The sequence below is a fragment of the Centruroides vittatus genome, unplaced genomic scaffold, assembly GCF_030686945.1.
Source record: "Centruroides vittatus isolate TY-2023 unplaced genomic scaffold, ASM3068694v2 contig_1109, whole genome shotgun sequence".
In the NCBI taxonomy this organism is placed as follows: domain Eukaryota; kingdom Metazoa; phylum Arthropoda; class Arachnida; order Scorpiones; family Buthidae; genus Centruroides; species Centruroides vittatus.
This window is the reverse complement of record NW_027120710.1, coordinates 537,298-554,689: the sequence shown is the minus strand read 5'-3', so window position 1 is coordinate 554,689 and position 17,392 is coordinate 537,298. Positions and strand designations below refer to the sequence as shown.

The 17,392-nt window shown below is 31.9% G+C and overlaps 1 protein-coding gene and 1 pseudogene across 1 annotated transcript in view; both read right to left on the bottom strand.

The window, feature by feature from the left end:
* The window catches only part of LOC136976187 (protein C-mannosyl-transferase DPY19L1-like), an 82,302-nt gene that overhangs the window by 24,138 nt on the left and 40,772 nt on the right, over nt 1-17,392 (bottom strand). The window contains exons 13-14 of the mRNA XM_067271417.1: nt 11,528-11,608; nt 7,513-7,614 (exon numbers count right to left, since the gene is read on the bottom strand). Of these exons, the coding sequence (XP_067127518.1) occupies nt 7,513-7,614; nt 11,528-11,608 (183 nt within the window). The remainder of the gene's footprint in view (nt 1-7,512; nt 7,615-11,527; nt 11,609-17,392) is intronic.
* Nucleotides 15,803-17,203, bottom strand: LOC136976210 (putative nuclease HARBI1; annotated as a pseudogene).

Genomic DNA, 17,392 nt, shown 5'->3' with positions numbered 1-17,392 from the left:
ACGGCCAGAATAGGAAATCGGAGAACATAGAGTGGCTTCAAAATCATGTTGTATAGAATGCAACAATGGATTTCTGAAACTTCTGAGAAAAGTCAAGTCAATTTTTTATTGATGAACTGACTAAATAGTAAGAGCACACAGTGGTAAGAAGCCCCATATTGTTGTGAACTCCAAGCTATTGAGTTTATTTGGGTAAAAATGTGAAGGTCTATACCAGTTTCCATAATACAACTTGAAACAAAGTGTCAAAACTGTATGGTAATGAGCTATTCTGCAAGTCAAGCCACAAAACAAAAGACACTGTATCCAAAGCACAATGAAAATATAGGAAAACTTTTGGGAAACAGCCAGCATTGTGGAGTGGATACTGGAGGAGTTGTAGGTAAGGAAACTTATCAACCCGGATGATAACAATTCAGAATGGAACGAATACACCGATATCTTAGGTCAAATGGTCGAGGTCGGAGGTCACGACCCCGAGAATTGTCGGAAACCAAGCCAACAAGTTGGGCCACAGTCCTCAAACCTATCTCTCTTACTCTCAAACACGAACAAGATTACTGAAGAATACAAAAAATTTTGTCTTCGTAAAATCATTGTTTCACAGTTACCAGTGACAAACCAAAAAACAATCCTCACTTAGAGATGACCTTTTATTTGAAGTGAATTAACTGTTGCGTAATGAGCAAAGGAATAATTTATCCTAAATACTATATTATGCATAAAAAAAAAAGAGAGATGAGAAAAGAAGTGAAATGTTGCAGGTCAAAACCGTAGATCAGGATGTTACAATTTTGAGACGATTGTGTAATTTTGACAAAACATAAAGTCAGTTTAATTCATATAATTGTTTAAACATGATTATAAAAAGTTAAGAGAAAACTTGATCATTATTTAAACTTGTAAGTCAAGACTAGGACTTACAAGTCCTAGTCTCTGACTTACAAGTTTATTACAAGTGACTTACAAATTTTTAATCAAGGCAAAGATTACATAAAGTATTAAATTGCACAGAAAATCCAAACATATCTAAATTTCACATTAGTTCTCTATTGCAGTGGCGTAGCGAGGAGAGGGCAAGGGGGTGTATCATGCACCGGGCACCACTCACAGAGGGTGCCCAAATGGTCTCCAAGACAAACTGTGTGTATTTCTGGAGGGGGGAAGGGGGTGCCAATAAAGTGTCGTGCCCCGGGTGCCAGTTATGTTTGCTATGCCACTGCTCTATTGTAATCATCGATTTAATATTACTAAGAAGCAACAAATGTTTTTGTTGTTCATTCATAAATCTATGCATATTGCATACTATTTTGCAAGTCTAGTTTTTTTACAGGTTTCCTATTTTATGGAAGTGTTCATTATTTCAGAAAAAAGCCTAACTCTCAAGAAAACATTTTCCATCAGAGTATAAAAATCAGAAATAAAAATGTGTGTAACTGACTTAAATCCATAGATCATCCCTCTGGCAAGCCCCTACTTTCCCAATTATCCTCCAGGTTACACTTTTGTTACAGGATATAAAGGGTTCAGCTTAAGTACTCACATGTGTACCATAATTACTACACACCTATCCTGTCAACCTCTCTCTCCTAAAAAAGACAAAGTTGATATTGACTAAGTGCAATCTTCTGTTGTGCCCACTATACATTTTTTTGATGAACTTGGGAGTTAAGAAACAGAATGCAATAAACTATATTGTGCGAGAAGTTGTTTTAATCATACTGCATTTTTAAAGATATGAATGGTAATACTATAGTTTATGATGAATAGTTTTCCTGAATAGTGCAGAAAGCAATAATTTTGTTTCAATTAGATTTGGAATCAACAATTATATCTAAGATATGGCTCTATGTGCTCCCATCATTATGTTCTAAAAACTGCATTTGCTTTTCTTCATTTTCCCAATAGCAGAGAACCTCTTCATAAGCCTTCTAATGCCAAAATTCCTTAAGTATTAAGCTGGTATTGCTATTTCATCAATAAAACAATTTCAGGGTGATGTTTTACTTTCTTCAGTGCTGGCAGAATTGTGTTTGGACTTTTACTTCTTTTTTCTAATTGTTGTTTATTCTTTTTTTTTCTTTTCATTAATAATACTGTGTACTGCTTCCTGGTTTACTTTGGAATATAACGAACACTAGAACACCTCTGTCAATGAATTTGTGTGTTCTACCTTGGACAGTGTGGTAACTTTGAGATGTCCATCTCCAAATGAGCCAACTCCTTAGATGCAAAGACTGGAATCTTTTTTTTATACCTATTGACAAAGGAAAGAAGATTATTGGTTGCAAGGAATCTATTTTATGTACCGTTTAACAGGAATCTTCGGAAGATTTAAAGACTAACATGAGTGGTATCGTTTCTCAACCCTCAAGCAGTTCTCAATTATATGCAAGGTTCTTGTCTATTGAACAGGAGAACCAAACTTCAAGAACTAAAGTTTCTGAGTTGGAAAAATTGCCCAATGATTGTAATTTACAGTTTCGAATATTTGTCACTTCTGACAAGCCATTTAAACAATTTTTATAATCATAATTTTTAATTTTGCAATTCCTCAAGAAACTGACCCTTGCAACTGTTTAACAGATTTTTTTTTTAAATCATGAATAAAAGATTACTAATATCAATTCTTCAGATATAATTGGTATCTCCTCAAAGAGAAAACCTGGTAGTAAAGTTTATTGTATTACTTCATCTAGTAAGTACAGATATCCCTCATATAACGTGGTAGATATGTTTTGAAAAAGTGCCGTGTTATGTGAATTCATGCTATACAAAACAAAGTACTAGTGAAAAACATAGGGTTAGGTTCCAAAAGTTAACAAAAGTATACTATTCTTTTTTGTTAACAAGAGAAATATGTTTATTAAAGCAAATTTCAATAATTTATTTCCAATCAATAATTAACTAAAAAAACAATTAAAAGTTCTGTATTAATATTAATTTTAGTTAAACAAGGATGTTTTCTTTTTTATAAAGTATTGTCACCATCTGAGTTTTTTTGTTGACCTTGGTCAGAAATATTCAACAATGTCTTCATTTTTTCTTATTTTTATCATAAAAAAATTTTATGGATGGTAAAATAAAAATATGTTATTAATCAAAAATTTGAATTAATGCTACTTATGGTTCCAAAATGGTGACTCATCTCCGATTCCAGCAAATAGAAGAAAGGAAACAGTGGGGACGCACGTTCTAACCTAACCTATTCTAATAATTATGGTAATTAGTGGAATAGGTTAGGTTAGGTTAGATTAGAACGTGCATCCCCACTGTTTCCTTTCTTCTATTTGCTGGAATCGGAGATGAGTCACCATTTTGGAACCATAGGTAACATTAATCAAAAATTTGTTTTAGGGCCCTTGTTTGTTCAGTCAATTACTGCGCAAATTTTTCTCCAAAATTTGTGTTCGAATACCAAATTGTTTGAGTTGGGAATATTTTGTGTACCGAGATGCTGCTGTATCTCGTTTGCCATTTTTACGAATGATTACTTATCTATGTTTAAAAAAAGCTTAAGAACACCCACTTACCTAAAAATATTTAAATAAATGTTACTAAATACGAAGATTAATCTATAAAAACAAAACTTCATGATAGTCTTAAAGGCTAAAGTCTGAAAGCAACGATAACAACATCCAGTTGATAGGAAAGCTAAGACAAGGAAAAAAAACAAAATTGCTCAAGAAACTGAAGAATCTAGGTTCTTATTTTTGCGCTGTTTTCGCAATATACATTTTGGATATATTACTAGAATTCTCTTGGTACTTACTATATTTTATGGCATATAAGATGCAACTGTTATCTAAAAAAAGTCTTCAAAAAAATCATCTTGTATCTTATATGTGATATCACAATCTTCCATAGCATACTGAATTTCCCTAATGGTCTTCAATAGGCTACATTTATATTCAAAAGTTGGATTCTATCAAACCCAATTCTTCAATAAAAATATTTAATACAATATTTAATTAAGCATATTATTATTATTTCCTAGCTCAGCAACTTTTGCATGCATTCACATAGAATATTTTAATGGTAAATCTTAACTGTAAATGACTTCTTTTAAACTTCTGTATTTTTCTTAAAAAAAATAATTAAAAAAAATTCTGAATTCTAATTTACTCTTTTAATCAGAATACAGTTTAAAAAATTTTGGGGCCTAGTACCAACAGCAAGGGCTGGCTAAATACACTAAGTGCTATAAAGCTACACCAACTGCCGTATAATATCAGGCTATATATACTGCAGTTTCTGTAGCTTTATTGTAATATATCGGGTTTCATATGATGGTTACATTTGTACACTAAGTGCTTTTTCCTAAATAGTTTGTGCTAAAATGAGGGTGCATCTTACATGCTATAAGATACAGTACATGTAAATTGTAATATTGAAAACTTTTTGCCCATATTATAATAAAGGCAAACTTTAAAATGCAGTCACATCTTAACTTTAAGTTCATTTGGTCAGTTAGTTAATTGGCAAATAACTGGCCAAATTTTGGAATTAGTGTTTTATAATTATTTCTAATCCAATAAATCATCCAACACCTGTTGCTGAGAAAACATTTATTAAAGAAACATTAATGTTTTCGACCTACTACGATACGCCATCTTCAGATGTAACAGAAATTCGAACGTATTTAACTTTTAAACAGCAGAACGTTTGAATGCTTTTTACATTTAAATTTAAACAAAATACCGGATAAATTAACAAATAAATACTAAATATACTGAATTAACTAATACAAAATCGATGTAAATAATGTAATAAAATAAAAATAATAGTGGCATTTTTTGTGTATTTATTTTAAGTGTAAGGGCAGATGTGGATTATTAAGAACTTTTGTGTTTTAGTTTTTCTTTTATGTAGAAGTTCCATGCGGAAGCTTGTCCATCTGCATCCCTGGCATTAATACAACCATCCTTTACTTTACTTTTATATATTTCGATTTTTTTCTTTGTGCATTGCCAGCTATGAAGCATTAATGGAATTTATGCTCCACAAAAAGCCGAAAATTGCTGCATTTACGAAAGATATGATAGAATTAGCCAAGTTGATTTGTTATGAGTCCTTCTTCAGTTCCGATAAACAAGCTTACAGACAAAAGAAAGGGGGTACCTATGGGAAGCCCAATGTCAGGATTATTGTGTGAACTAGTCCTACACAGCTTGGAGAAGAGCATTATCAATGGGTTCAAGATGGATATTGTATTTTACAAAAGGTATGTGGAGGACGTATGCATTATTGGAAAAATGACAAGAGAATACAACAGTTTCTATATGTAATCAACAATAACAACAGTGATGGATTAAAACTTAAACTAGAGCAAAAAAGTCACAAACAGATACATTTTTTGGATATAGACATCCAATTGAAAGGAGATGGCATAACGACAGGTATCTACATATAACCAACACATAGTCCACTATACATTCCAGCTAACTCAAACGACCTCTACAGATACAAACTGTCCGCCTTTCAAGCACGTGTCAGAAGAGCATATTCATATTGCTCTAATGTGCCAGACAGGATCAAAGAACTTAATAGAATTAAAGAAACTGCTTCAAATTTGGGATATAAAAAGAGTACAACAGAAGGGCTAATTAAAAGATATGAAGGAAGCAACGTAATAAGAACCCAAGCAAATAATTTTTAAAAAAATCTCCAAGTTCACCTATAATCCAAACATCGAAAACATCATGAAGCAAGTGTCAGACAGATAGCACCTAATGTATACAGTATTTTAAGAAATGCCAAAGACATGATTAAAAAAGAAGAAAAAGCGGGCATGTAGGAGCACGAGACTTAAGGAGCACAAATACAATATCAACAAAGAGCACTGCAACACAGTATTATCCTGTATGGCATGAGCAGAAGACTCGGTCAAGTGGAATGAAGCGACTATGGTCGGGACTGTACGTTCTCCATCACTGGCAATGCACGAAGAAAAAAATTGAAATATATAAAAGTAAAGTATGGTTCTATTATTGCCAGGGATGCAGATAGACTAGCTTCCACACAGAACTTTTACATAAAATAAAAAGTAAAACACAAAAATTTTTAATCCGCACCTGCCCTTATACCCTATTCACACTGTACATTTTAAGCGGGATTAAGATTTAAGCAGAATTAAGATAAGTCGCATTGTCGAAAACAAGATTAACTACTCATTCACACTAGATAATTAAAGCGAATTATTCGCTTAGCCCTCGAGTGGGTGTACTCAATATTACATTTTAAATAAAATCAAACTTTTGCTTATTTTTCATAAATCATCATAAATTAATTTATATTTAGTAATTTAAATTATAAATAACTTATTTAAAGAGCATAAGACGTTAGTTAGGAATTATTAACATTTATTATCAGTGATGTTGTTGTCATTGGCAACACAATTCTCTCAATGTTTATATCACTTTAGCGATAGAACTGTGATAAGAATGGATTTTTGACAGAAATTTATATATATATATTTTTTTCGTAAATAAGAAATTTATATTATCATTTAAACTTCTTGTACCGAAGCAGCATATACATGCTAACAGAGAAGAGTATCGTTTGTTCGAACATTTGTACCTGCACATCTGCTTCCGCCATTATTTTTGAACTTCTGACGGACCTCGTGGAAAGCTTGAAGCGACTTAAGCTCCTTTGAGAATGCGATTTAAGCTGAGCCGGTTGTTTATAGTTAAACCGGTTTAACGTTAAGTCAGTTCCGTTCATATTTCATACCTTAAGCTGGCTTAGTCCTTTAAGCTGGCTTAAAATGTACAGTGTGAATAGGGTATTACACTTAGTGGCATTTTTTGTGTATTTATTTTATTACATTATTTACATCGATTTTGTATTAGTTAATTCAGTATATATTTAGTATTTATTTGTTAATTTATCCGGTATTTTGTTTAAATTTAAATGTAAAAAGCGTTCGAATGTTCTGCTGTTTAAATGTTAAACACGTTCGAGTTTCTGTTACATCTGAAGATGGCATATCGTAGTAGGTCGAAAACTTTAATGTTTTTTTTTAATAAACATTTTCTCAGCAACAGGTGTTGGATGATTTACTGTTTAAGGAGCTGAGTAGGATATTTAGTTATTTCTAATCCATTGATCTAATTCCCAAATACAAATTTCAAGAATCCAATTTAAAATATTTCTTGTTAAATTATTACAAAAACATCAAAATTCATTTGTTGTGAAACTGTGTTGTACTAGATTTTTTTTAGAAGTGTTGAACACGAGATCGTGTTATTAACCAATCACATGGCTTCTTTTCCACCTTTATTTAGTTTATACTAAATAGCGGTGGCAAAGAAGCCATGTGATTGATTAATAACACAATCTCACAATCTAACAAACATCAAAATTACCATCAAAGTTATTATATAAAGTAATGATTAGTCAACAAAGACACAAATGTTTAAAATGAAATTTTGAAGTCTTAACAACAAATTTTATCAATAGAAATATTATAATACAAGCAACTGAGAAGTAAAGGTTCCGTACACTTACCTCAAAATCCATAAAATCAAATTCGGCTGCACAAGTATATAATAATGTATGAAAATCTTTATATGAAGTAAATTTTGATTTTAATATATTTAATATATGATCCTGTAAGAAAAATAAATTTATTAAATATAAAGTATAAAATGATAAAATTTTTGCTGTAATATTCTGTTGTCAAAACTTACGTAACAGTTAGCATTTTAAAATAAAAATAATTAGAAAAATTCAAACATGATAACAGAAAATTTAAAATACAGTCAAATCTCTCAACGGTGATATTTAGCAGAACAAAAAAAAAATATCGTTGTAGAGAGTTTTTAAAAAAGTACCTCTTCCGCATTCTAGATCTTGTTTGATTACAAATAGTGTTATTTCTACAATGTCAGAACAGAAAGACATACTCTGTATAGCATTATTAACACGTTGACTGCCATCTACGAGATGACTCGTAGTTACCGTTTCTGCCTAGGACGCCACCTACGAGTTATATCGTAGTTTGTTTCCTTGCCATATTTGTGCAGCTACGATGTAATTCGTAGTATATCAGTGTAAATATGAATAGATAGCTTCAGGGGCAAGAACAAAAAATCAAGTTTGGCTTACATGAACAGAACATTTATTAATAAATGAACAGAAAATATAATCATAAAAAGTTTATTCAAAATCGAAAGCAAAACAATATTTTTATTGTTTGTGATAATTTATAAAACAGAAATATAAATTTAAACGAACAGAAAATATTATAAAATGTTTATTCAAAATCAAAAGCAAAACGATATTTTTATTGTTTGTGATAATTTTTAAAACAATCTTCTACGCAAAGGGCTGGCTTCTCAAGACAGATTGGACAGAAATAACGCGTTTCTCGGCGTTTTTTAGCTTTGGTACAAATTCGACATGGCTTTGTCAGATGTTGTTTTTTCTGAGTAGATGGGATACTCTGTAAATAGTGAAGCTTCTGCAATTTAATTTTTTTTGAAACTGGTTGAATCTCTTCTCCAATCAACGCTTTGACGAATGCTTCTCTAAACTTTATAAGTTTTATTTTAGAAGAAGTTGCTTTTTGAAAGAGTTTGTGCGCATTATGTATATATATTTCTATAATATGTAATGCAACCTTTTTGGGCCATCTAATAGTCTTTCTTAGAGCTGTGTAGTACGATAGCATTTGATCTGATCGTCAATGCCAGACATTCCATGATTATAATCTCGAATTATATTCGGTTTCATCGAACATTTTCCATTGCGATTGAACACCTCTACCATTTCAACAACGTGCATGTTTGAAATGGTAAGGACTTCTCGTTTGTCTTTCCATTTACATACAGTAACAGGACCATTTCGCTGCCAAATAAACTCCCCCATCCTCACCAAAAATTTTGTCAGATTCTGAATCACTTAGATTAGTGTAGTAATCAAGTTGTTTTTTAGTCAGTGGTCTTTTCTTATCCATTTTGGGATATTTATAATTTGATTATAAAAATAAATAAAAAATAACACTCTCAAAAAAGACGTAAATGTGATGTGCTCGCCTCTATATCCGATTTATTACTAATGAATTTAGACGCACATCTCCGATTGGCTGTAGCGAAGTGACAGGACGAATCGTGTCTGTGCACGAATTAACTCGTAGTTTGGCTTTAGCGAAGAGCTTTCTGTTACATAAGCCAACTACGAGATAATTCGTAATACCTTTATTTTAAGAAAAACACATTCTATATGCTATTTGATTATTACTATATACTCTGATTAGAGTTTTTAATAATATAATATAATTAAATTAAGTTGGCGTTTTACAACAGAATCCTAAAAAGTCACGTGGCAGTCAACGTGTTAAGTGTACTATTATAGTATATTATTAGCGAGGTCAAGGCCGAAGTTTTAAACGCGAAAACGTGCACGTCGGACGTTCGGCACCGCTTTCCCGTAAGCCTAGAAGTTTGACAACGGCGTTTGGAATGTCGAGCACGATTCCACCGACTTTCCGAACGCCATTGTCAAACTTCTAGGCTTACGGGAAAGCGGCGCGAACATCCGACGAACACATTTTCGCGTTTAAAACTTTGGCCTCAACCTCGCTATTAACAAACAATTTAGGCACAAAAACACTAAAAAGATGCTAAATCTCATAACTCGTTCTTGTATGTACTAATACCTACTGATTGCAAATAATGTTTGTGTCAGAATCACTGGATCAAGAGAGTATTATATTTTGATTTCAAAAATAAACAATAAATTAAAATTAATTAAAATTTAATTTATTGAAATATTATCACTGTAGGGAAAGGAAAATGCTTTGCATTTTACAAGTTTAGAAAAAAATGTATGGATAAACAGACATTTATCTTGGTACAGGATATCATTCAATTGGGAAAGGTTTTACCTTAAGACAATACAAATTGCAATAAAGGTACCAACTATCATCTGCAATCCAGTTAAAATGAACAAATGTTTTCAACTATTTTTAACAGCCATCTTCAGATTATGGAATGTTACATAGAATAGAATTCAAAAGACAAAATTTAAAAAAAAAACAGAATTTGTTAAATATGCACTGGCAGTCACATGCATAAAAGAATGCTGAAGAAAACTAAAATGAAATCAAAATAAAATAACAAATATTGTATTTTCTGTTCACGGGGATTAAACAAAGTACATACATAAGGTATAAATACAAATAAAATCCCAGATATAAAAATAAGACTATAGATGTTCATAAAAAGCCTTCCATGCATACAATACTGTAGAAGTCTCCTTAAAATTAACAGCGAAACCTTTTTAGTCACTTCGTAAATTTCAAGATTTTTGAGATACACGACCCATGTAGGAACAGATGTGTTACGTAAGAGACGTGTTATCAAAGGCCACTCGGATGTCATTGTCATAAGCAACAGCTGCAAGGGCCATTGTCATAAGTTGTGATATGATGCTTAAGGATAACAGAAACATAAAACAATAACCTAAGGTTTAACATTTGTTTTAAATCTGCACATTTTGGTTTATGTTTTAAACTTCTAACTTACTAGCTATTTTCAAAACCATTTTGGTATATTGGAGTTGCATTTCAAATGAATGTCGATATTCTAAATAATGCTTTTAATAAATAAATGAATATTCATAATTAAACTTATTTGTGAATGGAAATTAAATTACACATCTGTATGTAGTGCTTCGCGACTACGTATTCTTGTGTTTCGGTTTTTCCCTCGACCCTTTCATTTTCGTTCGTGGTACCACCTTTTTCCAGTTCACTTTATGCTGGCAGCCGAATTGGCTAGTAGAGGTCACGTGGGGAGGATAGCAGCTTGGCATGATATAAAAGGTTGTGATCCACGTGTGGTAGGAACCTGTTTTTTCCTTATTCCCACTTGCAGTGTTCTGGTCACGTGTGAACGATACAAGATAGAGGCGGCAAGCGTGAGAGGAAAAAGTACAGGATAAAGTCCAAGAGACAGCAATCCATTTCCATCCAACTGAGGACACTTTAACATCAAGTTACAACACATTCAAGGAAAGGAAGATCGGTGGGAGATTCGTCCAAATGTATTAGTTTTGTTGTTCATTGTTTGTACGCAGGAGAAAAGTGTCATGAGCAAGTTAGTTTGTATTTTTGTGTTACATGCCCTACGTTGTTCATTTTCTTCTTGTTGTGTGCCGTGAGTCCCCTTAAAAGAGAGGAGGAAAGAGAACATGAAACGTGTGAGGCATTACATTGTTATTATTAAAAGCCCAGTATATCTGTCAAGCCAACTTGTCCGTTCTTGTTTGTCTAGCCCTGCAGATTCCACAGCCTCATTCCACAGGGTGTTTTTACATGTACTTAAATGTTAACTTGATGGAATTTACTTTAAAATAGATATTAAGTGATATAAGTTTTGATTCAAAATCAAGTTTTTCAATTAATTTTTATTATACAAATAAAAATGAATATTGAAATAGAGAAATGCTAAAAAAAGTCCGCAAAAAATGCAAATACTTTAAAATTCAAAATATAATTCATTACAAAACACAAACTTACATCATGCTTCACTTGAAGAATAAATGAAACTGCCAATTTAATACTAAATGAACCCACAAGTAACGTAAGTAATTGAAATATCTATTAAAAAAAATAAATTTATTAATAAATATAAATAAATTACAACAACTGTTTTATATTAAGAAACTGTAAAACATTTATATTTTATCTAAATAAATAGAAATTAAATAATTATTTTTATTTTTAATAAATTAAAGTTACACTTCTGCAGCTTAGTTTTTAAAATGTAGTAAAGTAAAATATAATGGATTTAATATGATGGTTATTATTCTGCTTTTTCAACTAGTTCTAAAATACTGTAGTTATGAAGCAATTAGTTTGCCTATTTAATGTCTTAAAATGAGTTGGTAATAGCTTAAAAACATTTGAGATGATAAGGAAATAGATTATTTACGTTTAGATTGAAGTACCGTTTTATCAGAGTTGACAAACACCAAAAAAACACCAAAGCACTTTCAAATACGTCTCACTAACCTTGTGTAGCTTTGCGGGTAATACTTAGAACGTATCACTAATACTTTCAACCCATTTCTAGGGTCTTCTTCAGAAATGGGTTGAAAACGTTAGTGATATGTTCTAAGTATTACCTGCACAAGGTAATACTTAGAACGGTTAGTGACTACACAAGGTTAGCGAGATGTATTTGTATTATTGTTTTGTTCATTGGATGAATCTGAAAACACTTTCGGACATAAGTAACAATGTGGAGTTAAAATTTTATTATTTTAATTTTACATATAAATGTTAATTTATTTAAATTTGTTAATAGTATACAAGTAATAATTATGAATATTAATATTTTGGTTATAATTTTTAAAGAAATGTGTGTTTCATTTCAGAAGGAATACTAACAGGAGCTCAAGAATATTATATTGTGTGATTGCAGTCCAAGGGACCCATTCTGAGCTCTTCCAATAACTCGACGAGAGCGATACACGAAACATTCAATAAGTCCCCTTAGTGAAAGGCAGTTAACGAACCTTAGACAAATCGCTATTCTGTGCTCCATGTTAAGTGGGTTTCGCTATGGGTAGTCAGTCGAGATGCGTCTGGGTTCCGTGCTATCGATAGCTATTACACTTTAACCAGTCACAGTTTAGTTAACATTGTATTTTTGTCACGTGACTGCAACCCACCATTTTCTAAGTCCAATCTATTTTGTCAGCCCATTTCTATTATTGCATTTTGCTAACATTTTATAATTATACAAAGTATGTCTAAGTTTCTTTGTATATTTCTATATAATTTCATGTAATTAATGTATTTTTTAATTCATTCATTAAGAATAAACTAACAAACTTAATTTTGCCAAAATTTCTTCTGTTATGGACCTTATAACCAAATTAGAAATGTGAGGACCAAATTAAGCCGGCCAGTCCGATTTTAACATTTTATAAATGAAAATTATCAAAATTTAAAATTTTATTGTTCAAACCCCTCAGGAGATAGCGATCAAAATCGGAGCTAGCGATCAAACTTCAAAGGATGTGCAGCCTTCCGCCGTCAAACACGCTTCCCTCCTCTCCGGATCCCACCTCTGAGTCACGAAGCTCGACTCATCACCCTCCGTCGCGATTGGTGATCGTAGCAGACAAGACCGGGAGTATAAATAGGGGGGGAGCTATCTGAGAACGGGGTGGCTGAACATAGGACGACGACAAACGTCCCGTCGAAACTGAGTCAAAAGCGAGGGCCAACTCGAAGACGCCGACGCCGCCGAAGACGAGCCTGACCACCCCTCCACCCACCGCCCGAGCCCACCGCCAGCGCCGAAGAACAACCGGCGATCGCTATCGATACATCGACGAGATATGATTCCCCCAACCATTGTGAACTCTCTCTCTCCCGCGATTAGGGACGGGATGTGTAGCTTCTCTGTAGTAGGTTCTATATTCAAATAAACCATTATCTGTGTTGTCCTGTTATTACGGATATTGCCTTTTCTTATCGACGACCCCACACACTCCCTCCGCTCAACCTGACAATTCATTAACCTATCCCAACGAGTCAGGATATCGCAACAAATTTAGCCATCCTTGACAGTGGGGTGGGTCTTGCCGACCTGAACGCAGACAAGGAGGAGGTACGACTCCCGTCCTACCTCCCAGCGTTTCCCACAGAATTAGTATTATGATTAAATGTCAAATGCAATACATATTATTAAATCTAAACATTATTTGCATAGACATGGAGTAAATGGAAAGCAAACATTAAAAGTAAAGCCTCACAAATAAAAAAATATCAACATTTCAAACAGGAGATGGGCCTTTAGTTAATAAGAAATTAACTGAAGTTTAAAAAAAAAGTATTAAATTTAATTGGTGTTACTGCTGTCTATGGAGAATCCCAAATTGATGAGGCAGAAGTTCAGGTAATAAAAATCATACTGAAATTAAAACATGTTTAACAAATTACAGTAATTATAGGAATTGTATATATCATAGGAACCAAATGGTACACAAGAGTTATTAAACTCTATGATGGACAATAATAATTCTTGTGTACAATCAAATGATCGTATAAGTTTAAGTGCATGTCCATCTACTCATCAAAATGCATATTTCAAACTGCCTCCAAGTGATTGTAACCCAACTGATTGTCTCCAATTACATTTGAATACCTCATTAAGAAATGTTAACAGTAAGTGGATATATTATTTTGCAATATTAAGTACAGTCTAACTCGTTTATAACATCATCCACGAGACCGGCAATTTTTTGACGTTATAACCGAGCGTCGCTATCTGCGAAGTCTATTATTATCATATGTATAAAAATGCAAACTACATGTTTAAATCAACTTTATTTACATTATTATGTCTAAGTTTACATCGATGTAATTAAAAATTTCAAAAATTACCTTTTATAAGAAATTTCTATTTGTCAGAAGTTTCAATAATGGCGGAACTTCTGGTTTTGAGAATAATGTCGAATCAAAAGGCAATAAAAAGTTAAACTAACGTATGCCAATTAAAAATAATTTAATTATTTCTTTATAAACTATTTAATGTAATATGTTATATTAAAAATAATAGAATATTTAGCAATTTAGCATAAAGTAATTTAAAAATGAGTACATAATAACTGATCGTCACGTGGTTAAAAGTGTAGCAAACCTCACACCACTGAAGTCAGGTGGTGAGAGTACCACCCACAGTCGTTCTAGGAAGTGGACTCTGATGCTAGGACTAAACACACGGTATTTTCTTTGTGAAATAAAATTTGTAATCTAATTTTGTAAATTTGGGAGTGCTTCAAATATGACGTTAAAACAGGGTTTTATGTCGTTACAAGCGGGTTTTTTAACATTATCTAGTATAGTAAAGTCGTGGGACCGATAAAAATTTGACGTTACATTAGGGTTGTCGTTACATCCGATGATGTTATAACCAAGTTAGACTATATTTAACATATAAAATTTTTTAAATTACTTTTTAATGACCAGGAATGAAAAGAAAACATGAAAAATCTGTTGGGGAATGTATGGCAGAAAGCCTTAATAGAACTGAAGACCAAAAGTTGCTTATTTTAAAAAACATACAACAGGCAATGAGTGAAATTGCAAAGAATATTGAAAGGAAGGCAGCGGCAGAAGAAAGGAAGGCAGAGGCAGAAGAAAGGAAGGCAGAGGCAGAAGAAAGGAAGGCAGCGGAAGAAGAAAGGAAGGCAATGGCAGAAGAAAGGAAGGCAGCAGCAGCAGAAAACAAGGCTGCTGCTTTGCATGAAATTGCTGCTTCATTGAGGAATTCAATAACAGAAGCAGAAGTCAATGAATGATTTCACAATAAAAAAGTCATACATTTTTCAGGGCCATACATTTGTGATAAAGACTAGCCAAATCTATTTCAACAAATATATTATTACCAAGTAAATTTCACATTTCAAGAAAGTCTTTTAACTATTTACTTTACACAAAATTTTAATTTATTTTACAAATTATTAAAATATGTTTCTTCTAGCAACAAAGATGATTACTGGTTTCATAAATTATCTGATATGAAAAGTTTCATTTATAAACTAGATAATTATTGCACATCATTCTGTGCAAAATAAACATCCTGTTCATTTTAACTATTCATATGTATTTTGCAAAAATTATTTGTCACTAAATATGTACTTCATAAGTACATATTTAGTGACAAATAATTTTAAGTGTACAAATAAGTATTTCATAAATTTTAAACATTAAAAATATAACAGTATAGTATTAATGCTTCTATTGTTTAAAATTTACAGAATATAAATCAGTCAACTATAAGAATTATATCATTTATTTATTTATTGTAAATAATTGTAATTACACAGCGATTATACAATGTAATTTTTATTTATGAGAAATGGCTTCCGAGCAGTCGTTTCTGAATTTCTCGGGCTTTGTTGCCAAGTGAGACTTCATTTCCAAATCTGGATACTGTAGGAAATTCCATTTCTCCCATCATTCCATCACATAAATCTATATTCTCATCAAGAGAGATTTTATATTCTATGCACATATTGTGTAAAACAGCACACGCATTAATTATTAATCCAGCTTTATAAGGTGAATAATTTAGCACCCGGTGCTTGTGCAAACATCTGAATCATAAGTTTAGAAGTCCATTATATCATTCTATAATAATACTAGTTGATGTCAAGCTGCTATTATAGTTTTGCTCATTTTGCTGTTGAGCATCTTAATACAGGTGTCAGAAGCCATGGTTCCATTAAATAGCCACTATCACCTATAAAAAAAAAGAAAAAATTTTGATAAATGAATTTTGCCATATATATATATATATATATATATATATTATATTGTATATATTTATAATAAAGTGAAATGAAAAACATAGGTGTTAATAAAGATAATTGACATAGATTATAAGATGATACAGAAGATATTGTGTAACCCTGGTCTTCTGCCTTGTTTTGATTAAACTTTTAATATTTTTAATGTTCTATTTACATATAATAAATCAAATATTCTAAACTTTCAATGAAGTTTCATGTGTACAAGTGAAAATATCAATATATTCATTTCACATACAACTTCAGTACCATCGTTTCTAATAAACTAAGTGAATACAGTATTACCATTTAATTTGTAAAATAAAATAACTAAAAATAAATCAACTATTACTCGATAAACATATATGAAGCATTATTTAGAAAAAACTAATATTCGATATCAAAAATCTGTTGGTTTAATTTTACTAACCTATTAACCAAGCATTATTATTCTTTGGATTCTTCCCTCTATAAAAGCTCGTCTTAAGTTGCAGCTTTTCCATATATACAAATCACATGTTGATCCAGGAAATTTTGCATTAATGCTATTTATTTTCATGTCGGGATCAAACACCTGACAAATAACGAAATTATAATAATTCATTGTATTATTTTTGTGTCACGAAATGATATTTAAAATTTAATAACAAATTTGATAATTTATGTACTAAAATCATTTAAAATATAATCCAAAAAGTTAGAGTCTTTTACTTACTATTTCTATATTTATGGAATGATATCCTTTTCGATTCACATAGGTAAATTCTTTATGCTTAGGATCATTAAGTGATGGTGCAATTATAGGAATGCGAGTTCCATCAATAGCGCCTATCACTTCCAGAAAGCCACCTAAACTCACGAATTTTTGTTTTATCGTCATCATCTCCATTTCAGTACTTGGAAACTTTATCCAGGAATGGAGAAGCACCACATTTATTGCCTTGCTTACTGTTGTTATGCAACGGCTTACCGATGGCTGGCTAATTTCTGAGTGAGTGATCCTGAGCTACTGGCATCTGATAGGAACCAGAAGCAAAAAATCTAAGAGCACATAATACCTACAAGAAAACAAATTTAA